We start from the raw sequence: 24,802 nt of genomic DNA, 5'->3' as shown, positions 1-24,802 counted from the left end.
GGAAACTACTGCTTAAAATCAGAGCACAAGAGTGTCGCACTTCCTTCTGATGAGTTGGCAACTCCTCATAAAAGAATTATTCCAGACGAAATAGTTAAGTTTTCAAAAAAATAGTCAGACGCCATGGCAAAACTGACTTTAGACAAAAATCGCGTTGTTCTTGTTCAGTCATTGAAAACCTTGATGGTCGAAGGCAATGAGGGCAAAAAATACGCCGTACAACTTAATCCCCAACCACCCTGCCAGTGTCCCCCAAGAACTCACTGTTAACATAGTATAGCTTTTAAAATGAGTGTAGCTGATAAAACTGTATCAGCTAAGTCAAACCAAGTGACTTTATGGCAGCTAACAACAAATAGCCGAAAAAGACATGAAAAAACTTCCCGAAGAAAACAGCCTCGGCCTTGTAACAGTGACAAGTCCATAGTGCCTGTTCCAGATTTAACAGAAAGTAGAAGTAAAAATTTAATTTCAAGCGTACTTCAAGACAATTATAACCTGCTTATAAATAATGATAAAAATCTATAAACATGGAACCAAGCACTGTCAGTCCCAAATATGAATAATAAATGGGTGTCGTTTTTAACCCTTCAGCGTAAATTCATTATAAAAAATAAGCAGTTTTTAAATCTTGAAATAATGCCCTTTTCCTGAACGATTTTGATCTCACAATTCTCGTCGTTGGATTTATCGTTCTGAAGTAATAAAGCTTACACCAACTCCATCTGTACAAATCCATCACGCCGAAGCTTTCCACTGGGTGACAAGTACAAAAGACGAAAATGAGTGCATTTATCTTCTGGACAGTGAAGTGAGTGACCTCAAAACTATCCTTAAAGTGTACAGATGCAGCTATCTGCTGTGTAAGAAAAAGCAGAAACAATTTCATAATAAAATTATCTGAAATACAACAACAAACAAATGGAATAGATTGTGGATTATTTGCCTTGGCAAATATGGTTGAATTTTGTTTCCTTAGATACGTAGGAAATGTCGCTTATTTTTACCACCCTTCTAAATTAAGGATTCATCTGATTAGTTGCATCGAAAACGGTAGTTTTGGGCCTTTTCCAAAATTTGAGACCATTGATTCACCTTTTGAGCCAACATATCACACAGTTAAGATCACGTGCGTTTGCATCTGCCGCAGACCAGGTTGTGCTGAGAATATGGTAAGATGTGATGGGACATCTGGATCTAAAATATGCAATGTTGGGCGACAATTGACGTGCGCCAAATTAAACTCGCGTAGAATTCCTCATAAGTGGTTTTACGAAGATCAGATGTGTGGAAATGTTGACCAATAAATCCAAATATATTTGATTAAATGTTTCGGTCAAAAATAAACCGCAAGAATAAGGAAAATTAAATCGAATTTACCTTTTCAATGCATGAGCATCTACATGTTATATAGACGGGTATCATTATGAAAAATCAAATCATTATTTAAACAATAATTATAGTTAGCATTTAGTAATTTTAAATAGGACAAAATGGCTAACAGAAGAGTTGGGGTGGGAAGGGGGCTGGGGGGTTCAGTATGGTGGAACAGTATGTAGCTGGAAAGTCATTAACACTTGGCTTAAATACTTATCAGTGAGTGCTGTTTGTGATCGGATGATCCTGTGCTAATCATGTACCTGGGTACTTAATCATCACAATACCTCCCCCTTTCACAACCTCTCCAATATAGTAAACACTGCCAGTAAGCACAAAGACTGGGGCCAGAAAAATGTAATAGTCTAATAATAGTTTTTTTTTATGATTTTCCGCAAACATTAACACAGAGTCTCTTACGAACATATCTATCTTTTGAAAGTATTTTAATAACTGTTTATTAATAAGATAGCAAAAATAGTCCAGTTATTTATGGAAACAAAAAATACAAACTTAGATTTACTGGCAGAGTAAGTTGTGCTGTGTTTATTTATTTATTTGATTGGTGTTTCACGCCGTACTCAAGAATATTTCTCTTAAATGACGGAGCCCGGAGGAAACCCACGGCCATCTGCAAATTGCTGCCAGAACTTGCTACGTGCGACCAAACAAGAGCCCATGCATCATGAACTGGACTTCAACTCACAGCGACCGCACTGGTGAGAGGCTCCAGGATCATTGCACTGCATTGAGTCGAGAAAAAAAAGAAAAGAAAAGAAAACTATTAGACTATTTAAAGCAGTATATTGCTATTTAAATAAATTTCATAGAAATAGAATAAAATTTCAACTAGTGATCAGTTTACTTTCCCATACATTCTTGAGAACGGCATAAAACACCAATCAAATAATAAATAAATACTTTCCCATACCTAAAGTCACGGTCTTCTATTGTTTATTTATTTATTTGATTGGTGTTTTACGCCGTAACTCATGAATATTTCTCTTATACGACGGTGACCAGTATTATGGAAACCGGACAGAGCCAGGGGGAAATCCACGGCCATCCGCAGGTTGCCGTCAGACCTTCCCACGTACGGCCGGCGAGGAAGCCAGCATGAGCTTGAACTCACAGCGACCGCATTGGTGAGAGGCTCCTGGGTCATCACATTGCGCTAGCGCGCTAACTAACTGAGCCATGGAGGCCTCTTCTATGACAAAAAGTACATTTTGCATACTAAACCAACATATGCATTTTAACCCAGTCTTTTACATTTGCGTTGCATTCAGGGATAATTTACAAGAAACCTATTTGTAGTCATTTAAGCCTCTAGAATGAATGTTTGAGAGAATGTTTGTACGAATGTCATCCTGAAAGAGTATTTGAATATACGAAGGAATCTGTATGAATATCGTTATGAAAGAATATCTGTATGAGTGTATGCCTCATAGAATGTTTGTGAGAGCGTCCATCTGAAAGAATGTTTGTGAGGGCGTCCACCTGAAAGAAACTTTGAATTACTACCACACCTCAAAGAATATTAGTGAATAATATCGTCATTCTCAGATTCTCAGTCTGAGCATGTACGCTTAAGGCCCAATATCTCGCAACAGATGACTTCATTGACAGCTAAGGCTGAGCATCATTAGACATTTCTCTGTTTGACTCCAGGATTTGCGTAAAATATTTTTTTGCATACGGAACCTCGCTTTCGATCTAATCTGATCGTCAATAAGCTGGACAAGAGTTCACGTTATATTAGATTGAAAACGAGGCTCCACTAATCCACGATTAAGTGAGGACTATTGGTTAGAATTGGTGGATTGTGTTGGGGAGCAAATGCCTTGTCAGCCTGGGTGAGCTTGGGCACTTCGCTTACTGACGTACGAAGCGATGTTAGAATCAAATGAGGTGAAATTTACTGCCCTAGTCGTGCCTTGGTTAACACGCTACATCGGACCTATATATGACCGGTTTCGTGTGACCTGGGGCCCTTCCCAGGAACGACCATTTGGCGTCTATATCACAACGGTATCGCTGTATGAAGTTACACACAAAAGGGAATATTAATTCAGCACCCAGTGTGACAACAATCTGCAGTCTCCAATGTCTTTTTTCAATCAGTGATAACTGTAAATGTTTGTGGCAGAATAACCAAAGTCAAATTCCATACACTTCGCTATCTCTTCAACGCTGGATCCCCAGGTAAACCTTGTCAAATACACAGGCGCAGCGCAATGACACAGGGGTTTCTCACCAGGGCAAACGTTGTGAGTTCAAGTCCAGCTCAAACTGGCTTTCTCTCCGGCCGTACCCGAGAGGGTCTATCAGCAGCCCGCGGCTTCCAAGGACTGTGGTTTCTTCCAACCTGGCAGCCCTCGTTTAATTGACGTATTCTTGAGTTCGGCGTAAAACACATATCAATCAAGCAATCAAATCAAAAACACAGGTAAAAACCACAGCGCTGTATGTGACAGGTATTGGGTCCATGCGTGACGTGTACATCCTCACATTATATGCGTGTACGGTACATATATACACATTATTAATTACAGACTGGAGAATTCATTTCATTGTGTAAATCCATTGGCCAACTGTGACCGGCTAACACTCTTTGTCAGCTAATATCATCAGCGATTGTCACGGGAACATAAATTGTCCCTTGTTGTTAATTTCTTAAAGTTTTAGTGCCGTCTTCTAGTGCGTTCTTTTATGTCGTCGTTGTGCCGGGATCTGTGCGTTGTGCAATAAATGACAATGAAGTGAAATTTTAATCACTGGTTGGTCATTTTTTTGTTTTTTTTTTTTTTTGTTGGTTTTTTTTTATACTAGTACAGGTGGCATGAAAATGTCCAAAAGAGAAAATATGTGTAAATCAGCAAAATGCTTTTATAGTCCTTTTTCGGATTTACGGTACCGATAAATCCTAGACCATTTCCGGATCACTGTCAGCATGGCAGCCGACGCTGAGACCACAACGCGCGTTTTCTTTGATGTACAGATCGCTGGAGAAAATGGTCAGCACTGATACTGATGTGTGGAATAGAAATCGTTTACCTTCTTTTAAGACAAACATTTCTTTAAAACTGATTGGGTGGAATTGTACATGATTTTCAGAAGATTATGTGTATGTAACGAATACTGGTCGTTCAATGGTACTTGTCTGGGACGCGTTTTTATGAGTTGTGGGTTTTAGATGAGTTCACACAGTGACATTTGAGAGACGATAGGAATTTAATCTTCTGTGTTACTCCACTCATGATTATCGAATGTGTTTGTAACTTGTAATAAACCTGCAAGTTTCAAATTATGTTATGGCAGGATTAGGCCACGTAGGCTACATGTGCATCGGATCTTATGTTATACTAGTATTAGAAATCCAGACCTTATCTCAGCAATGTTTTTAATTCACAAATGTCTTACTTTCCCCCGGGGATCCAGGCCTGTGTGCTTTCCAAAGTGGTTATGATGTTTGTCTTTAAATTCCTATACACACAAGCCAAGGTGTTGGTTCAACCCTCAGACAGGGAATCCATGATACTCTTCAGCCTTTGCAGTTTGTGGAGCCTTTGTGGCAGAAACTGAAATAAGCTTGGTCATGAATTCATTAAGGTGGTAAAATCAGCTTCCTTCCTCTGATGTGAAATACATCTTGAGCTTGCTCTGAGAGTGAAAACGTGTTTTATACACGAGAAATTATCAGTGCAAATACAGAATATTATACATGTATATGATCAGATGGGTTCATTGAAAGAATCTTAAACCTTTACATTGAAGATTTTTAAAAAAAATTTACGTCTCTTTATGAATTGTATCTGTAACTTCAAATCACAGGAATTAAAGAAATTTATTTTATGCAACTTTTCAGCTGGTCGGATTGTCTTTGAATTGTTTACCAAAGAGGTACCCAAAACAGCAGAAAATTTTCGTGCTTTGTGTACAGGCGAGAAAGGTGTTGGAGAAACTACAGGGAAGCCACTCTACTTCAAAGGATGTCCATTCCACCGCAGTAAGCCTGTTGTTGATAAAACTCTAGGTTGAAATGTTGTGCATGATTTACATAACAATTGTGAACGTATTTCATCTTGCTTTTCTTTGTCATTTGTTACATTTCTTTAGTTTGCGTCTTACCTGAATACAAATCTGGCAATTGCACTAGAGGTTTAGACAGTGTCATCATTGTAAAACCAGTTTATTAACCGTCATCATGTTTACCAAGGTCTTACATTAGTCACATTACCACTATTATAATACAAATATATATACCAGTTTGAAGCCATGGCTTTATAGTCTGTGCTGTATGTAATATTCTTCATAGCCAGTATTAACAAAACTGTTTAGTCTTGCTACCATTTAAGCAAATGGCTGACCCTACTTTCATTCTGTTTTGAGTTTCATAGATACATGTATCTAAATATTACAGTATTCCGAAGGTGAAGTCTTCACCCACTGTTACTTAACAATTCTTATGAAAGTATGATTGCTCTGACTTGCATATTTGCTATCATTAAAAACTGATAAGTAAATGTAGAGGTTTGATTGGTCTAACCTGCTGTTTGCTATGATCATTTCATGATTCAACAGTTGACAAGTAATGTCATGGGTAGAGGTTTGATTGGTCTTACCTGCTGTTTGCTATGCTCATTTCATGATTCAATAGTTGACAAGTAATGTTGTGGATAGAGGTTTGATTGGTCTAACCTGCTGTTTGCTATGATCATTTCATGATTCAACAGTTGACAAGTAATGTTGTGGGTAGAGGTTTGATTGGTCTAACCTGCTGTTTGCTATGATCATTTCATGATTCAACAGTTGACAAGTAATGTTGTGGGTAGAGGTTTGATTGGTCTAACCTGCTGTTTGCTATGATCATTTCATGATTCAACAGTTGACAAGTAATGTTGTGGGTAGAGGTTTGATTGGTCTAACCTGCTGTTTGCTATGATCATTTCATGATTCAACAGTTGACAAGTAATGTCGTGGGTAGAGGTTTGATTGGTCTTACCTGCTGTTTGCTATGATCATTTCATGATTCAACAGTTGACAAGTAATGTTGTGGGTAGAGGTTTGATTGGTCTAACCTGCTGTTTGCTATGATCATTTCATGATTCAACAGTTGACAAGTAATGTTGTGGGTAGAGGTTTGATTGGTCTAACCTGCTGTTTGCTATGATCATTTCATGATTCAACAGTTGACAAGTAATGTTGTGGATAGAGGTTTGATTGGTCTAACCTGCTGTTTGCTATGATCATTTCATGATTCAACAGTTGACAAGTAATGTCGTGGGTAGAGGTTTGATTGGTCTTACCTGCTGTTTGCTATGATCATTTCATGATTCAACAGTTGACAAGTAATGTTGTGGGTAGAGGTTTGATTGGTCTCACCTACTGTTTGCTATGATTAGTTTATGGTTCAACAGTTGACAAGTAATGTTGTTGGTAGAGGTTTGATTGGTCTAACCTGCTGTTTGCTATCATACACAGTTGACATGTAATGTTGGAAAAGGTGTAATTCCTGTAACATGCTGTTAGTTGTCATGAAGAATTGACAACATTCACAGTGTAGTGCGATTGCCCTTAACTTGCTGTTAGCTGTCATAAAGAATTCACCAGTAAGGTTCACAGAAAAACTGATAGCTCTAACTTGCTGTTAGCTATCATAAAGAATTGACAATGTTCACGCTGTAGGTTTGATTGCTCTAACTTGCTATTAGCTATCATAAAGAATTGAAAAGTAATGTTGTGGGTAGAGGTGTGATTGGTCTGACCTACTGTTTGGTATGATTAGTTCATGGTTCACCAGTTGACGAGTAATGTTGTGAGTAAAGGTGTAATTGCTGTAACTTGCTGTTTGCAGTCATAAAGAACTCACAGGTAATGTTCACAGTAAAGGTGTGATTGCTCTAACTTGCAGTCATAAAGGGTTTCATGATCCAAGGAGGAGATTTCTCCAACCAAGATGGGACAGGCGGTGAGAGTATTTATGGTGATAAGTTTGAAGATGAAGGATTCCATTTTAAGGTTTGTGAATGAAAGCAGCATTTTGTGAATTTTTTTCAAGTTAATACGTACAGTTACTTCTGCATTTCTAGATATCCTTAAACATAGTGGAGTACCCTGGTTACAGTATACCTGAGGGGAATGTCTTATACTGCCCAGTACCAGTCGTCATGTCTGGTGACTTCAGCATGACATTTCGGTGAGACAGCATTTCAGTGAGAGGTGACCACCATGACGTTAAACAGTGCAAACATGGCAAACAAACAAGTCAATCAGTTTGAAGTCAACCAGAATTTTAACTCATGAATATTTTGATGTGCTATTTGTTTATTCATTAATTTATTTTATTGGTGTTGGACTTGAACAGGTACTTTGAAGAGTCCCTCATTCTCATCGCTGATGTGGTCAACAATGCCAGTGTGGCAATTTGCAAAGCATAACGTTTGGTGAGGACATCTTGCCTTGCACCTGTATGTTGTGAATGTACATCACATGTGGCAGAGTTTGTCAGTAACTTACCAAACATTGGTGGTTTATTCCGGGAACTCTAGACTGCAATCAGATGTGTAATGTAGTTGATAATTCTTACGGTGTTAATTAGATATCAAAAAAAAAAAGAAACAAAAGTAGATCAATAAATATATATATAATATCAAGTATTATTTACCCTCTGTTTTCACTTGGCATCCTGCATTGAGGGGATAGTGCAACGACTGGTTGACCCGCATCAGTGTAATGGCTTGGGTGGGCAGCTTACTTGCCTTGGAGAGAGATGGAAATACGTCCTGCAACAAGAAGGCACATTACATACACTCTAAGGGCTCCTTCGTCGTCATGTAATTGAAAAATTGTGAAGTATGACATTAAACCCAAAGCACTCACTCACCCCCCCCCCCCTTTTTTTTTTTCTGACAGCATGACAAGCCATTTTTGTTGAGCATGGCAAATGCAGGAGCTAACACCAATGGTTCCCAGTTCTTCATCACGACTGTGCCCACTCCACATCTTGATGACAAACATGTCATCTTCGGTAAAGTCATTAAGGGCTTTAACGTTGTCCGTGAACTGGAGCACACAGAAACAGGAGAGAATGACCGACCCGCACAGGTAATAAAGGACTGCATTAGCGCCAGACATGATGCAAGCAGTAGTTCTACACTGAAATCAATCACTATCCTGTTGCAAAAGCCAGTGATTTGTGGAGGAAAGTTCTGATTGGAAATGATATTTTACCAAGACTTGCTAACTTTTTTAGAGCTTTCTCTGACTGTTGAGTAGTTTACTGTTTTTGATGATTTTGTTTTATCAAACTGTGGGATAGCTGACTGTGGGGTGGTTATGTCAACTATTCTTAATGATTTTGTGTTTTATCAAACTGTGTGATAGCTGACACTAGGGTGGTTATGTCAATTATTTTTAATGATTTTGTGTTTTATCAGAACTGTGTCCCTGTGTGATAGCTGACTGTGGGGTGGTTATGTCAACTATTTTTAATGATTTTGTGTTTTATCAGAACTGTGTCCCTGTGTGATAGCTGACTGTGGGGTGGTTATGTCAGCTGTTTGATGATTTTGTGTTTTATCAGAACTGTGTCCCTGTGTGATAGCTAACTGTGGGGTGGTTATGTCAGCTGTTTGAAGATTGTGTATTTTATCAGCCGTGTGTGATAGCTGATTGTGGGGTGGTTATGTCTACTGTTTTTGATGATTGTGTATTTTGTCAGCCCTGTGTGATAGCTGACTGTGGGGTGGTTATGTCTACGGTTTTTGATGATTGTGTATTTTGTCAGCCCTGTATGATAGCTGACTGTGGGGTGGTTATGTCTACTGTTTTTGATGATTGTGTATTTTGCCAGCCCTGTGTGATAGCTGACTGTGGGGTGGTTATGTCTACTGTTTTTAATGATTGTGTATTTTGCCAGCCGTGTGTGATAGCTGACTGTGGGGTGGTTATGTCAACTGTTTGATGATTGTGTATTTTGTCAGCCCTGTGTGATAGCTGACTGTGGGGTGGTTATTTCTACTGTTTTTGATGATTGTGTATTTTGTCAGCCCTGTGTGATAGCTGACTGTGGGGTGGTTATGTCTACTGTTTTTGATGATTGTGTATTTTTTCAGCCGTGTGTGATAGCTGACTGTGGGATGGTTAGGTCAACTGTTTGATGATTGTGTATTTTGTCAGCCCTGTGTGATAGCTGATTGTGGGATGGTTATGTCTACTGTTTTTGATGATTGTGTATTTTGTCAGCCGTGTGTGATAGCTGACTGTGGGGTGGTTAGGTCAACTGTTTTTGATGATTGTGTATTTTGTCAGCCCTGTGTGATAGCTGATTGTGGGGTGGTTATGTCAGCTGTGTGGTGATTGTGTATTTTGTCAGCCTTGTGTGATAGCTGACTGTGGGATGGTTAGGTCAACTGTTTGATGATTGTGTATTTTGTCAGCCCTGTGTGATAGCTGACTGTGGAGTGGTTAGGTCAACTGTTTGATGATTGTGTATTTTGTCAGCCTTGTGCGATAGCTGATTGTGGGGTGGTTATGTCAACTGTTTGATGATTGTGTATTTTGTCAGCTGTGTGTCATAGCTGACTGTGGAGTGGTTAGGTCAACTGTTTTTGATGATTGTGTATTTTGCCAGCCCTGTGTGATAGCTGACTGTGGGGTGGTTATGTCAACTGTTTGATGATTGTGTATTTTGTCAGCTGTGTGTGATAGCTGACTGTGGGGTGGTTAGGTCAACTGTTTGATGATTGTGTATTTTGTCAGCCGTGTGTGATAGCTGATTGTGGGGTGGTTATGTCAGCTGTTTGATGATTGTGTATTGTGTCAGCTGTGTGTGATAGCTGACTGTGGAGTGGTTATGTCAACTGTTTGATGATTGTGTATTTTGTCAGCCCTGTGTGATAGCTGATTGTGGGATGGTTAGGTCAACTGTTTGATGATTGTGTATTTTGTCAGCCGTGTGTGATAGCTGACTGTGGGGTGGTTATGTATACTGTTTTTGATGATTGTGTATTTTGCCAGCCGTGTGGGATAGCTGACTGTGGGGTGGTTATGTCAACTGTTTGATGATTGTGTATTTTGTCAGCCATGTGTGATAGCTGACTGTGGGGTGGTTATGTCTACTGTTTTTGATGATTGTGTATTTTGTCAGCCTTGTGTGATAGCTGACTGTGGGATGGTTAGGTCAACTGTTTTTGATGATTGTGTATTTTGCCAGCCATGTGTGATAGCTGATTGTGGGGTGGTTATGTCAGTTGTTTTATGATTGTGTATTTTGTCAGCCTTGTGTGATAGCTGACTGTGGGATGGTTATGTCAACTGTTTGATGATTGTGTATTTTGTCAGCCTTGTGTGATAGCTGACTGTTGGGTGGTTATGTCAACTGTTTTTGATGATTGTGTATTTTGTCAGCCTTGTGTGATATCTGACTGTGGGGTGGTTATGTCAACTGTTTGATGATTGTGTATTTTGTCAGCCTTGTGTGGTAGCTGACTGTTGGGTGGTTAGGTCAACTGTTTTTGATGATTGTGTATTTTGCCAGCCCTGTGTGATAGCTGATTGTGGGGTGGTTATGTCAGCTGTTTGATGATTGTGTATTTTGTCAGCCTTGTGTGATAGCTGATTGTGGGATGGTTAGGTCAACTGTTTGATGATTGTGTATTTTTTCAGCCTTGTGTGAAAGCTGACTGTGGGGTGGTTAGGTCAACTGTTTTTGATGATTATGTATTTTGTCAGCCGTGTGTGATAGCTGATTGTGGGGTGGTTATGTCAGTTGTTTGATGATTGTGTATTTTGTCAGCCCTGTGTGATAGCTGACTGTGGGATGGTTAGGTCAACTGTTTGATGATTGTGTATTTTGTCAGCCTTGTGTGATAGCTGACTGTGGGGTGGTTATGTCTACTGTTTTTGATGATTGTGTATTGTGTCAGCCTTGTGTGATATCTGACTGTGGGGTGGTTATGTCAACTGTTTTTGATGATTGTGTATTGTGTCAGCCTTGTGTGATATCTGACTGTGGGGTGGTTATGTCAACTGTTTGATGATTGTGTATTTTGTCAGCCTTGTGTGGTAGCTGACTGTGGGATGGTTAGGTCAACTGTTTTTGATGATTGTGTATTTTGCCAGCCCTGTGTGATAGCTGATTGTGGGGTGGTTATGTCAGCTGTTTGATGATTGTGTATTTTGTCAGCCTTGTGTGATAGCTGATTGTGGGATGGTTAGGTCAACTGTTTGATGATTGTGTATTTTGTCAGCCGTGTGTGATAGCTGACTGTGGGGTGGTTATGTCTACTGTTTTTGATGATTGTGTATTTTGCCAGCCGTGTGTGATAGCTGACTGTTGGGTGGTTAGGTCAACTGTTTGATGATTGTGTATTTTGTCAGCCCTGTGTGATAACTGACTGTTGGGTGGTTATGTCTACTGTTTTTGATGATTATGTATTTTGCCAGCCGTGTGTGATATCTGATTGTGGGGTGTTGCCTGATGGGAAGGATGAGAATCTCACAGAGGATGATGGGACAGGAGATGTGTATGCAGACTGGCCAGAGGACTCCGACATTGACTTTACAAAGGTATGATACAGGCAGATGAACTGTATTGCATCCAGGCCACCTAAAGGATTGAAAGCTATATTCTTCTTAATTTGTCAGTGACCTTGAGCAGTTGTCTTTATAAGAATACATTTCAGACAAAAGAATAGTCAGTACCCATGTATCGAATATGTACACTGGTTTATTACCCAATGTGAAGATGAATTTAATGATGTTCTGTATACTGCTAGGATTCAGCTTAATACGTTTGTTGCACCTAATGATGAGGTTTTGTAGATGTTTATCTATTTTTGTGCCACTCTGAAGAATATTTCACCATAAAGACAGCATTATGGTGGAAACTGGGCAGAGCCCGGGTGAACACCACAACCATCCTCAGGTTGTTGCCTGACATTCCCACAAGAGATTTTGTAGATGAATTAAATGTACATTGACCAAGTTAGCCAAGTGGAGAAATACGCTGCAAATTTTGCCAAGGCTCAATATCTCTTACTATGCCTAAAAATCAGAGTAAAAAACCCACGAGTACATGTATAAGCATAATATTAAAGTCAGAAGCATTGTAGTGCTGAATCTCACCCATGTAGCAGGTTTATATTTGTTGGCTTTAGGTAGAAAACAAGGATAAAATTGTTGAGCTGGCCAGTGAGGTACGGAAAATAGGCAATGATTTATTCAAAACTCAGCAGTATGCAAAGGCAAAGAAGAAGTATGAAAAAGCACTAAGGTGAGACACATGTAGTTGCAAATAGTTTAATGGCATTAACTGTATAGATGGAGGCTTGTGGGTAATAAATTTGGAATAATCGTAGAACTTCTGTTGTTGTTTACCTTAATAATACCCCTATTTGTTCTAATTATTGGGACACCTGGTCTGCTCATTTTAGCCAATGGTGAGTAGTGAGTTTCTTTTTTCATGTTAGACCATCTAATGAAAACACACTCATATCTTTACTTTTTCAAAAGGCTGATAAAGAAATGTAATATTCTACTTTCAACACTAATATTGGTCCCAAAAGAACCAATAATTAGAAGAATTGGGGTAGTTAAAAATTTCTGATCTGATTTTTAAAAAGAGAATATTGTTTGATGGATTAATTTGAATTTAGTTCAGTTCTAGTCTTCAGGGTGTTCGTTATTACATGGAAAGATTTCGTCTGAGATTTTAACCTTCATGTACAGTGACACGAATACAACTGTTACAGATATTTACAGAAGATGAGTGAGGAATTAGACCTGTCTGAAGAAGAGGACAAATCCATTGACAAATCTGTAGTATTACCTGTCACTTTAAATTTGTAAGTTCCAGATCAGGTTAAGTTTCATACATGTTGACCTACCTCTGTGATGATTGTTGTACTGAACTAACTTTGTGGAACACAGCTAGAAGCTGTCATGGTTGATCATTCTGTCAGATTGTCTTTATACACATTGATCACTGATTTTGGAGTTTTCTGGTCAAAGGAAGTTTCTGATAAGTGACTAAACAGATTATCTGTTGAGTATTTTTTCTAAAGTGGACCTTTTATGAAATGCTGATGCTGGCTTTTATTGTGTTATCTGTGAGATTGAGAATTGATAATTTTTTGATTATTCTCACTATAAACACAAATGGGAAATAGTGGCAGAGACAATCTGATCTGGCAATGCTGACCATGGAGCTAAGATTAGAAGGGTTCACAATCAACATCTGACATACACACTTGAATGTATACCTGAGTGGTTAGCCACAGTGTAATGTGTCTTTTGTTATCTCCACTCTGTTAAGTCATGTAGGATCACAGTGTTGTGGTTTTGATCAAAGTCACATTTTTGAAGGAGGAAAAGTCAATAACGGCCCATTGAAGACATTGTCAGATGTTGGTTGTAAACTCTTTCAAAGCTGTCAATTCCAACAGAACCGTTTACGGGAGACTTCACTTCCCACAGATATCTGGTTCTGCTGAACAAGCATGGTCAACTTGACCAGGCTGAACTGAGGAGGCTGGAGGACACACATTATCTGTTCATCCAGCTCAATGTGTAAGTTGAGGATGGCTCTTTATTATTAGTTCCCAGCACATCATCTGTTCTTCATGCTCAATGTGTCAGTTGGGGATGGCTGTTCATTATTAGTTCCCAGGGACATTATCTGTCCTGATTGTGAGTTATCCAGCACAAAGCCTATTTAATTTCCTCAAATGTAAACTGAGAATGACCCCACATTACGTAAATCTTCCGTTATCTATTATCTTATCATGCGGCGTAATTTACTCATGTCATATTAACCTGAGAATATTGCCACATTGTACACTACTATTGTCTGTTATCTCTTCATGTGACTCACTCTGTAAGCTGAGCACAACTCTACATTATAACTTTCTGCTATCTGTTATCTGTTCACAAGGCTCAATCTGTTTATCAAGATCAAAGCACATTATAGATTTCTACTATACTACCCATTCATGTGGCTCAATGTTTAAGTAAAGTTCCCCATAATAAGCCTGTACAGCTTTTTGAAAGGACATCCTCTCATGCTGCACAGTTGGTAGAGCGTCGGCTTCGGGAGCTGTTGATTCAAGGTCAATCCTAGCTCGGATCACATCTGAGACCTTAAAAGTTGTAGCTTCCTCGCTTGACGTTCAGCATTAAGGGGATAGTGCAATGGCTGGTCGACCTGTATCAGTATGATGGTTCGGGTGGGGTGGCGTACATGCCTGCGGTAAGTTGTCTGAGTGAAGCAGCACGTAATAAATGAGCTGTGGAAATCCGTCCTGCAAGAAGAAGGCACATTACATGCACTAAGGACCCCTTTGTTGTCATATGACTGAAAAATTGTTAAGACGTTAAACACCAAGCACTCACTCACTCCTCTCGTGCTGATGATCTGCTTCCAGCACATTTTCCATTCCAAAATTTCAGCTAAAGATTAGTCTCTTCAGTTAGTTTTGAAGTTAAGGAGTGGCTTATCATTATCAGCTTTACGTGCTTTAAGCATATTGTCTGGTTCCTTTTATAGAGTACAAAGTGAAAGTTGAGAATGGTACAGCTTCTGCCACTTTTATATCATCTTTCACATTATAGGCTTCCAATACATTATCAGCTTCCACTCTCTGTCAGTTTCTTGCGCTTGACCTGTCCAGCACATTACTTTGTCATCATTGCACATGCTTGTAAATGGAAATAATGACGGTTGCTTCCATCTCTTTCAGTGCAACTTTCAGTACAATATATGCACATTTTGAAGTTTATTTTGGAGACAAAACTATATTGGTTGGATTGACCAATTTCAGGGCTGTACAAAAAGTATAGTTTTATCAGTGTACACAAAATAATGCGTTCAGAATATATGTGAATAAACACCTTGCAAACATGAGAAACGTTGAAGAAATATAGCAGCCCATATTTAACGGCAACCGACATCTTAGGGAGAATAAACCAAGCAGAGCCCAGCCAAAACACACGACCATCCGCAGGTCGCTGTCCACCATTGTATGCATCTAGGCTATATGTACGTACATTTGTTTTTATGTCCGAGAAAATGTTCTAGTTCTAACATGTTCTCGCCACAATGTGGCTGAAGTATTGACATCAAACCTCAATCAGTCATTCATTAATACTGAAAAAACAGTATGTTCATGTGCTAATCTCAAGGAATGTGCCCAATACAATGTGCTTATTGAGTGCATGAAAATTGAATGGTATGAAGTGTTGACCTGCTGTTATCTGTTCTATTCCATTTACAGGGCCTTGTGTTTGTATAAACTAGGTAACTTTCCCAGTTGTTTGGAACGATGTGAAGAGGTAAGATTTCTGTAATGAAAGAAATCCATTTCACAATCTGTATATACATGTATAATCCATATTTACACGTAATTATATGTTCACATTATATTCATTGTGACACAATTATTACAGCATTAACTGCCATAGTTGTTTTATGCGCAAATTGTTAAATTTAGTTTGTCAATCTGACCCAAATACCTCACAATATACACTGGTGAAACAGGCATGTTCCATGGTACACCCTTGTATAGTGTAGGTTAAAGTCTGATGCTTTCTATTCTCTTGCAAACACACCTGTAGTTGGAGCAGGACATAGATGTATGTAGTCTCTTTTCTGTCTGTCCGTCCATGTGTCTGCTTTAACTTTTTTTAGCTTCAGTCCAGTTTTAGTTCAGCCTACTGGCCCAGGCTTTTTTCATGCATGTACTTTAGGTACACAACACCCAAGGAGGAGAATATTGTAAATTCAGCAGATGGGATACATTTTGATTACATTAATGAAGGTTCACAGATGCACAGCTCACCCAGTTACTTTAACAAGTAGTTTTATTGTAAAACATGCATATTAAAGTCTTAATTTATTAGATTATTTTGAAGGAATTTGTACATGGTGAGATTGATCCCTCCCCTCAAATAATGTGGTAATAATGTTTGTTATAATATGAAAGATGACAACACACATGTACCATATTTGGAAAGAAGCTGCCAGCCAAGAGATTGGTCAAAAATGGTATTAGTTTTTACATATCCTAGATCATCTGGGGCAGCTTTTCTGTATTAAAATATTGATTGTTACCTTAACACATGATTAAATGCCTGATTTTGGCTAATGGTAACAGGGCCTAGATGCACCTGTACATGTAGGTCCTAACACCTTGAATCCCTGGTTTTACCTGATTGTTTATACAGATAGACCCCAACTACCTAACGTGACTAAATCCCGGGTTTTGTCTGACAGTTAAAGGCTCTGGGTATACGTCATAACTACCGAACATTTGACCAAATCCCTGATTTTGTCAGGTGGTTAAACTATGTGGTAAAACACCAATTCAATAAATGAACAAATTTTCTGATGTTTACAGGCTCTGGATATAGATCCTAACAACGCCAAGGCTCACTTCCGCAAGGGTCAGGCTCTGCACGCTCTGCAAGATTGGGACAAGGCTCTGGTGAGATCCAGTCTATCTAGATGCACTCAGTGTGCTATTTTAAAATTCTGACATCCATCTTACAGGGTGCGCACAGTCCTTGAAAGTGCTTGAAAAATACAATCTCATTTCCAAGTTTATTTTAAAGTCCTTAAAAAGACAAATACTCCTGGAAACTCCTTGAAAATCTTAGTTTGTCCCGAACTTAAATATTGTCTGCTGACAACCGAGTCTGTTTATCGGGAGCTGGCTGATAATTCTCCCATAATCAGGGCTTCCGCTGGCACTCGCCATTGCCGCAAATTTAGGACAATTATTTGAAATGGCGATAAAATTTGAAATTTGCGAATGTTTTTGGCAACAAATGTATTTACTTAAGAAAAAATACAAACGTTATACAAAATCTACCATGAGAGTTTTCTGGGGTTTTTAGCAGATTTTCGCAATTTTTCTCATGAAATTAATCCACTTACTTTCATTTCAAACGGCCTCATCTCGGCGAAACAACAACAACACAGTTGTATGGCGATTACTTGACAGAAATCTACAAAGGCGGTTAAGCATTGTTGCAAGTTGACTTACATTAAATAGTGCTTGAAATCATTTTTGTTAAATAACGAATGAGAAGCATTGCATTTTGGGGAATGCCTTTTATCGCCAATTGTTAAAAAAGGAAAAAAATTAACAAGGGAAATAAAAAGCCCTCCATAATGATATATGGCGTTGATTTTTTTTACTGAGCGAAGGCTAGGTCAAAGAATGTGTCGTATTACAGAGGTGAAATGCAGATATTTCTTACAAAAGCAAGCGTACTATTCAATATACATGCATGCAAATTAAAGCATCTATCATTCAGACTTAAAATATAGCCTATAATTTGCACCATGGTATGTTTGAACTAGCCTTGAAAATGACAAAAAACTCGTGAAAAACTCCTTGAATTTCATTTTCATATACCTGTAGGAACCCTGTCCTAACCCTGAGCTCATCGCCTGCTCTCTGGTAAATCGCCACACACCTGCGCACTCCCAACTTAAGGGGCACTGGTGGCACTCCAGCTCACCTTCAAACGTCATTCCCCTGCAGGTTTTGGGTTTAATTTTCAAAAGTACCTTATCTCCCTATAAGCATGGGTTCATCGGATTTATTACAGTTTTCTCATATTGACTGCCAGGGCTTCGATAAGCATCCTACAACTTGCACTTAACAGCCATTTTGAACTACACAAGATGTAGAGTGCGCTGAAAACCCGGATTCACTTATCAGATGTGAATGGAAATCTGCAAACCGCGCGAGCGCCATCCAATTTTAGACACATGAAAAAAAAAAAAAAACCTAAGGGCCTGTTTTATATCATTCAGAAGCTGTGCAAGTGCTGATTTATATTATCTTAAAGGATAATGCGAAGTAACACTTTTATCACTGATGGAAATTCCGATAGTTTACCTTTATATAAATTACGAAGCAAAATTTCACGAAGTAAACAAATTCAAATTCTTTTATTTGTGGACATAAACAGCATGAAATGATATTACTAAGGGAGGTAAACGTAACGGCCTGTGTGTTGCGCGACACCTTCGGTATTGTTTGGAAGGTCATGTCTATTTAATATGTTTTTGCACACGGCCAGCAACTAGCAGCGAGGTAGAATATGGTTTGGTTGTAGGATGCTTATCGAAGCTCTGGCGGTTAATATTTCGAGAAATCTGTGATATATCCGATGAACCGGTGCAAATAGGGAGTTAAGAAGTTAGTTTTCAAGGTTAAACCCAAAAGCTGAGATGGAATGACGCTTGAAGGTGAGTTGGAGTGCCACCAGTGCCCATCAAGTTTGGAGTGCGCAGTTGTGCGGCAATGTGCTGGAGAGGCGGCGATGTACTCAGTGTTATGACGAATGTCAGAATTTTAAAATAGCGCATTGAGTATGTCTAGATGGACTGTGGTGAGATTATGCTCAAATATTGACTCAGTATTCCGTATATGTTTTGTACTTATGGTCCAGTTGTTCAAAAATGTATTTAGCAGTTAAGCCAAGTGTTAAGTATTTTAATCTAAACCAGATCTCTTTTAGTTTATATTTGGATAGTCGACCATGTGGAAATGCATGCAGTGTCTGTTTTCTAACAGTTTGTGGAAGTAGATACAAAGACTATCTTAACTAGAAATGTGTTAAAGAAGTTTTTAACACCTGACTAGGACCATTTAGCGGCAGACTGGCATGGTGTGCCTACCGATATACCGGTTTCCAAATGTTTTGTATTGAAGTAAAATTTCCTGTAAAATGAACTTGGTACCTAAAATCTGTTTGTCGTACACGTTTTCAGGCAATACCTCTGCTGACAGTTTTCAGTTCATCATTTTAAACTCATCATCACAACGTTTAGTTTTGTTTTCCTTTTTAATGCATATTATTTTTTTTCTTGCAGCAAGCACTGAACAAAGCCAAAACACTGGAACCAGATGATAAAGGTTTGTGGTTTGTTTGCTGTTGGTTGTTGATATGAACGGTGGAAGTCTGGTGACACATGTCTGTTTATCATAGTGAAGTTAAATAATGCATACTTTCTCTTCTGCCTGTCACACATGTACAGTAAAATAAATAAGTTAAATTCAATTTACAGGCATCGTTAAGGAGATCGAGAAAGTCAAAAAAACAATTACAGAGTACAACAATAAACAGAAGAAGCTTTATGCCAAGATGTTCTAGATTGGGACAGCAGAAGAAACATTCAGCCTCATTCAGATCGTGGTGGGATGGGCAAACGAAGGATAAATAGAGCAGATGTGACCAGGAATGCTTAATCTTGTGATCAGACTGTGAAGAACCGATTATGGAGACATAGTGTTGAAGTGCCAGGATGGGATTGTCTGTTTAAAGTGCCACGGATTACAGTGAGATTGACACGTACGTGTCTCATTTTGTGTCACAAAGTCAAGGATATATGATGATTCATAACAGTAAGCGTAAACTTTGGTTTGGAGAATGAGGGCTTTTGTTTGGAGAATAAGGGCTTGGCGCAGAAGATTTAGCAGATATTTAATGGGTGATTGAGACCTATGTGTAGGTCGATTATTACAGACCGATGTTGCTTTGTTGCCTATGAAATCTTTCCAAGTCATGAACAAATATTTCACAGAAATGGTAGCTTTTGCTGCTCTTGTTGTGGTTAAGTGCTTGGTGGTGAACCTGTGAACAATGGACCATTTACATTTAACTGTCATGTTTTGTTTAGACCTTTGTTGTAGTGACCTAATTTCGTGGAACATTCCTATAAGAGATATCAGCCATTATGTAAAGTCCACTATTGTCCAACATTATCACAAAGTCACAGACCTTAATTAGCAGAAAATCTTGTACATAGCCCATTTCATATATGGAACTTTGAGTCCATTAAGAATTTTTGAATTTACCATTCTTAACGGTGATGTGGGTATGTGAATGTCCTTATGCAATGTGAAATATACTGTTGAAAGGACTTCAAGAGAAAGAAAATTGGTCTTTTGTTAATACAGGTAAATTTATGACTGACCAATAGTTTCTTAATTAATTTGCGGCGAAGATTTTTGGGTTTGACTTCGCCAAGTTCCATTTTGGCAAAAAGAAGCTTGGTAGGACTGACCACAGTTAAGTCAGGGTGACTGGAGAAAACTCCGCCATGGTGATCAAAGGTCCAAACCTGGAACGTAAATAGCGAAAATGATGTGCCAGTTTTGGAAGGATGATTAGATTATTTGGTTATCTTTTCGGTCACTTAATGCGATTTGAAGCAAACAAACTTACACTCACAGCTTCCCCTTAACTACAGCACCACTTCCTTTCCTGTAATATTCAAAGACAGAAGAATGATTTAGGACAGGTGATAGTTTTGTGCATCTCTGAGCAGATCAGAAGGTCTGTCGTTCGTCGTTAACACAGAAAAAGAAAATTTTGGACTGAAATAAAATATCTTACAATAAAACTGATCAGACAAATGGTCCAAACTTTATGAAAAGGTATGTAAGCCTTCATAAAATCAAAATGACACAGCACCATATTCCACTGGCATGTTCAGTGCCTATTCGGTCAAAGGTCCATACCCATGTTTGAATCGAAACTAGGTTGAAGAATAAAACTCGTCTGCAATTTTACAGACTTTAGTGTTTTCTCAGAATCTGTCACCCATGGTTGGAGTAAAGAGTTGGATTCTTCATGAGGTCTTTCACCCTGGAATGGAGCTTTGTGCTTGGATGGTAGCCGGGGGAGCACCATTTACGGAATGTCCGTTGTGTAAACAGCGTACATGTACAAACTATGCTGTGCTTTTGGAACGTAATATAGCGCTAATACAATACAGTGTACAAACTTCTGGCTGTGTTTTTCTGCATATCTCGTCAGAAGTCTTTAGTGTCTCTAAACTCAGTCTGTTTATGTCATTCAACTGGCATCCAGAATGGATCTGAGCGGATGAGCAGCTTTTTTGACCATAAATAGGTCATCAGTGCTTCCATGGTATTTATGTCTGAAAAGACGAAAAGAAAGAAAAAATAGGAACAATAAAGCAAAAAAGTTCGGAAAAACCCATTTATTTGCCAGGCGCTTTACATAGGACTCAAAATTTTCTGTTACAAAACACCATTGTGCATGTTTAAGTAAGGAACGACATGCAAAAGTACATGCAAGGTTGCCAGGTGAGGATAAACAATGTTTGTTTTTTTTTGTTTTTTGGGGGTTTTTTTTGTTTGTTTGTTTTTTTTGCGATTTAATACTTTATGAAATTATTCAATGTGCACAGCTCTCAAATTTGATCGTGTATTTGTGTAATAGACAAATAAAGGTTTACAAACAAAATACGCACACGGAATAATAACAGCTGTATGCATTCACAGAGGTTTATTTACAGTACATATATAACCCATCTATTTAAGACAACTCGTGTGTCATGGAGATTGCCACATCGTTGGCATTGCTTGGCTGGCAATTCTGTTGTACGCCAAGCTTGTGAAACAGTCTAGGGAGCAGTAATACGTGCGCAGTGGGGTCATGAATTACATGTGCATATGACTTAACTGGATTTGTAGTAATTGTGGATAATGTAACTTCCTGTAATTTGCCTAAACTAAATGACACCCATACAAACCAGATCTCATGGTGGTTATAGGCTATACTAGTGGTTGATTCCAGAAAGTGATGTTGGCCTTTGTTCAGAAATGAAAACTTCATCGTAAAGGACAGGTTTGATCACCCGGATCTTTTAATTGTGATCGATAATGTTAACAGGTAGTGGTTTCTCCTGAAGTTAACTCTCAAATCTGAAATAAACATTTGCTCTTAAAAGTTTGGCTTGTAACGGATCCCAAACGCTAAACATGTACAAATCCACTCCCCCTCGCTTTTCTGTTTGCTTTTTGCTATATTCGGGTTTCGAAAAATGTTTTAGCCGCATGTGGTTATTCTGCTTCTTGCTGACAATCGATGCCATATTTTTAACCACACGTTTTTAACCCATTGACTATATAGACCTATGTCGCACATCTTGGTTTATCCTCGGTCTGAAATGGAATGGTCAACGGAGTAGCCAAGACAGCTTTATCAAGAATGGTAAATTTTATACACAACCCCAGACTGTCTATAAAGTGTTTCAGGAGATCATAGTGTCAGTGCTCGATGGTAAAGCTGATGTTAACGCAGGTGATTGACTGTCCATTGTGGGAAGCCTTGGCTTCTATCTGGTAATCCCCCGTAGGAATATCCCCTCCTGCGTTGATGACAAACTCACTGGGCTGCATGTAGAAACCATCGGACTGGGGGGAAAAATCAACAAAAAAATAAAATTGGCAATTAAGCTCATTTACTCTACTCTCTCTACTCTCTACTCTACCATAAAACTCTTCCTTCAAAATATTGTACATGGACGCTAACGTGGAGGATATCTATATAACATACCACTGCTGTTGTGCATCTGTAAAATCACATCAATTTTATGTTTCGATCCGGAAAATCTCAGTTTTGGCGTTCGCGCGATGCGATTTGTTTTACCAACATGCAGCACATTTTGGCCGGGTTAATTATTTGCAGGAAAGTGATCAAAATTTGACTTTTTTGACAGACAAATGCTGAATGTTCCACAGGGTTCTGGAGATGTTTCTTTGTTTTCAAAACACGACACTATAGTATCGTTTTTTCCTGGCGAGTATGCCAGTACTTGCGAGTATTCACCTGTTTAATAGGACAGCGACAGTTCTGGCCTATACTGACAACTGGCGCTGGACAGGTAACCTTTTCAAGCATCTGGCATACGCCAGGGTAAGTACAGGATCCCACATTGTCAATACACGGGATTGTGATCCACAGAATCCCAAGTTTCTTCCGGATTGTTAGCTGAGCCTGCCAGGTAAAAGAATGGAGATATGTCACACGACAAATTACCGCATATTTCCATACAATAACCTTTTACGTGGGTACTTTATGACAGAAATTGCTCAGAGACATTTTTTTGTACATTCATTTCCCGTGAACTTAAAGGAATTGCACAATTTCAGCTGTAGCCTAACAATCTAGAAGAGGAATCGAACCCAGTACCCCATCGGCCTTAAAATGGTGATCAAGCTTTATGACGTGTTCTCAACACAGCAGAAGGTTTTGTTTGTATAGAACTCAGAGTTAAATAATTTCTTTGCTTTCGGGATATGCCTAATTAAGGATAGATCAGTGTGGTGCAAGATGCGTCTAAAAAGGTACACTCAAAAATTAATATGTTAATGTTAACAGAAATTCTGCTGTCTGAGTGACGCTAGAATGTACTCTGCTATTGCAACAGATTGTTCAGTTAAATATAACACACGTTCTGTTAATTCAACGGAAAGATTCTATCAGATTAACAGGATACTGTGTTGAACATGACCCAGTATTGTGCTGTAATAACAGAATACATTCTAGCATCACTCAGACAACAGACTTTCTAAAAATATTAACATTAATTTTATGAGTGTATATATTTTGACTTCAAGTGAAGGAATATGATGAACTGCGTATACACTTACCTCTATAGGATCTGGTATATCCTGTTTGATCTTTGCCGCCACCGAGACCGTTATTGTCCCGGGCAGTTTAATGGGATCCGGAGCCACAGTGATGTTACCTACGACAACCAGGTCTGTCGTTCCTCCACAGCTACTCCATGCCCATCGTGTGACCCGCGGGTCTACTGCCTTATTCTGTGCAGGGAACGTAAGATATTCAAATAGGTGACTGTATTCAGTCATGTTTTACTGTCTTAAATATCATACTTTCTGTCTATAGTAGGCCTATAAGGTTTATAATGTTATACCTTAGAGAATTCAGAAGTACAATCGAAATGAGATTACAACATGCAGATTCTTACTTGTAGTTCGATTATAGACAATATTATTCAAATGGAGTGACAATTATCAAAATAATCCATACAATATGTTCCCTGCTAATCTTAGGCTAGTGACAAAAGTCTCAATTTCACCGAATCCGTGTAACCATTTGTCAACGACATTATTTCACAATCATCGCTGCTCTTGTCTTACTCTCCATATCTATAATAAACTATTCAACAGAGTCATTAGTTTAATGTATGATATAACTCGAATATAAAGACAAAAGGTGTAAAACAAGTCAGAGTACGTGAATTGAAAGTCTTTCTTGTACCATTCTGGTGAACGGATAGATTTTCTTATAGTCGGTCGATCCAAATGGTCACTAAAATAATGATCTATGTTATAAAACTATGATGGGGTGTGGGTTCTGACCAGACGATCAGTGATCAAGAGATGGCCGTTAGAAATGTTTGTGTATACAACGAATAAAATGGGCCCCCAAAAAAGGATTAAATGTTCAACCAGAACAGGGTGTTAACTATAAATGTTTATATATATGGTTTAAGAGATTGGTATACGTCTTTTCATAAGTCAGTATTTTAAATTGTAATGACGATTCTAGCTTGTATTAACAGACA

At 38.6% G+C, this 24,802-nt stretch overlaps 2 protein-coding genes across 3 annotated transcripts; one reads left to right on the top strand and one right to left on the bottom strand.

The window, feature by feature from the left end:
* Positions 1-4,320: 4,320 nt before the first annotated feature.
* LOC135474103 (peptidyl-prolyl cis-trans isomerase D-like) lies at positions 4,321-21,091 on the top strand. Of its 2 annotated transcripts, none has more exons than XM_064754108.1 (11): positions 4,321-4,394; positions 5,246-5,386; positions 7,292-7,398; positions 8,293-8,484; positions 11,827-11,949; positions 12,540-12,655; positions 13,858-13,950; positions 15,654-15,711; positions 16,776-16,862; positions 19,268-19,310; positions 19,463-21,091. In XM_064754108.1, exons 1-11 carry the CDS (start codon positions 4,331-4,333, stop codon positions 19,546-19,548), a joined length of 1,110 nt encoding a protein of 369 aa, XP_064610178.1. In that variant the 5' UTR covers positions 4,321-4,330; the 3' UTR covers positions 19,549-21,091. The 2 variants fall into 2 exon arrangements, with proteins under 2 accessions (XP_064610178.1, XP_064610177.1); XM_064754107.1 differs by lacking the exon at positions 13,858-13,950 and adding an exon at positions 13,134-13,226 and having other exon boundaries at positions 19,463-21,089.
* A 508-nt stretch (positions 21,092-21,599) lies between these two features.
* On the bottom strand, positions 21,600-24,210 carry LOC135473961 (ganglioside GM2 activator-like). Its single transcript, XM_064753933.1, has 3 exons — positions 23,862-24,210; positions 23,038-23,205; positions 21,600-22,622 (listed from the first exon to the last, which is right to left on the bottom strand). The coding sequence occupies exons 1-3, from the start codon at positions 24,081-24,083 to the stop codon at positions 22,476-22,478; spliced, it is 537 nt and encodes a 178-aa protein (XP_064610003.1). The 5' UTR covers positions 24,084-24,210; the 3' UTR covers positions 21,600-22,475.
* Positions 24,211-24,802: the final 592 nt, after the last annotated feature.

This window comes from Liolophura sinensis, chromosome 8 (genome assembly GCF_032854445.1).
Source record: "Liolophura sinensis isolate JHLJ2023 chromosome 8, CUHK_Ljap_v2, whole genome shotgun sequence".
NCBI lineage: Eukaryota > Metazoa > Mollusca > Polyplacophora > Chitonida > Chitonidae > Liolophura > Liolophura sinensis.
This window is presented reverse-complemented; position numbering and strand designations above follow the sequence as displayed.

Bases quoted from the DNA above. Each gene is read 5' to 3' on its own strand.
- LOC135474103 (XM_064754108.1), top strand. From the start codon at position 4,331: ATGGCAGCCGACGCTGAGACCACAACGCGCGTTTTCTTTGATGTACAG. The intron at 5,387-7,291 runs GTAAGCCTGTTG...TCTAACTTGCAG, and splicing joins AGGATGTCCATTCCACCGCA to TCATAAAGGGTTTCATGATC. The intron at 7,399-8,292 runs GTTTGTGAATGA...TTTTTCTGACAG, and splicing joins ATGAAGGATTCCATTTTAAG to CATGACAAGCCATTTTTGTT.
- LOC135473961 (XM_064753933.1), bottom strand. From the start codon at position 24,083: ATGACTGAATACAGTCACCTATTTGAATATCTTACGTTCCCTGCACAG. The intron at 23,206-23,861 runs GTAAGTGTATAC...TTTACCTGGCAG, and splicing joins ATATACCAGATCCTATAGAG to GCTCAGCTAACAATCCGGAA. The intron at 22,623-23,037 runs GTGAATACTCGC...TTTTCCCCCCAG, and splicing joins GTCGCTGTCCTATTAAACAG to TCCGATGGTTTCTACATGCA.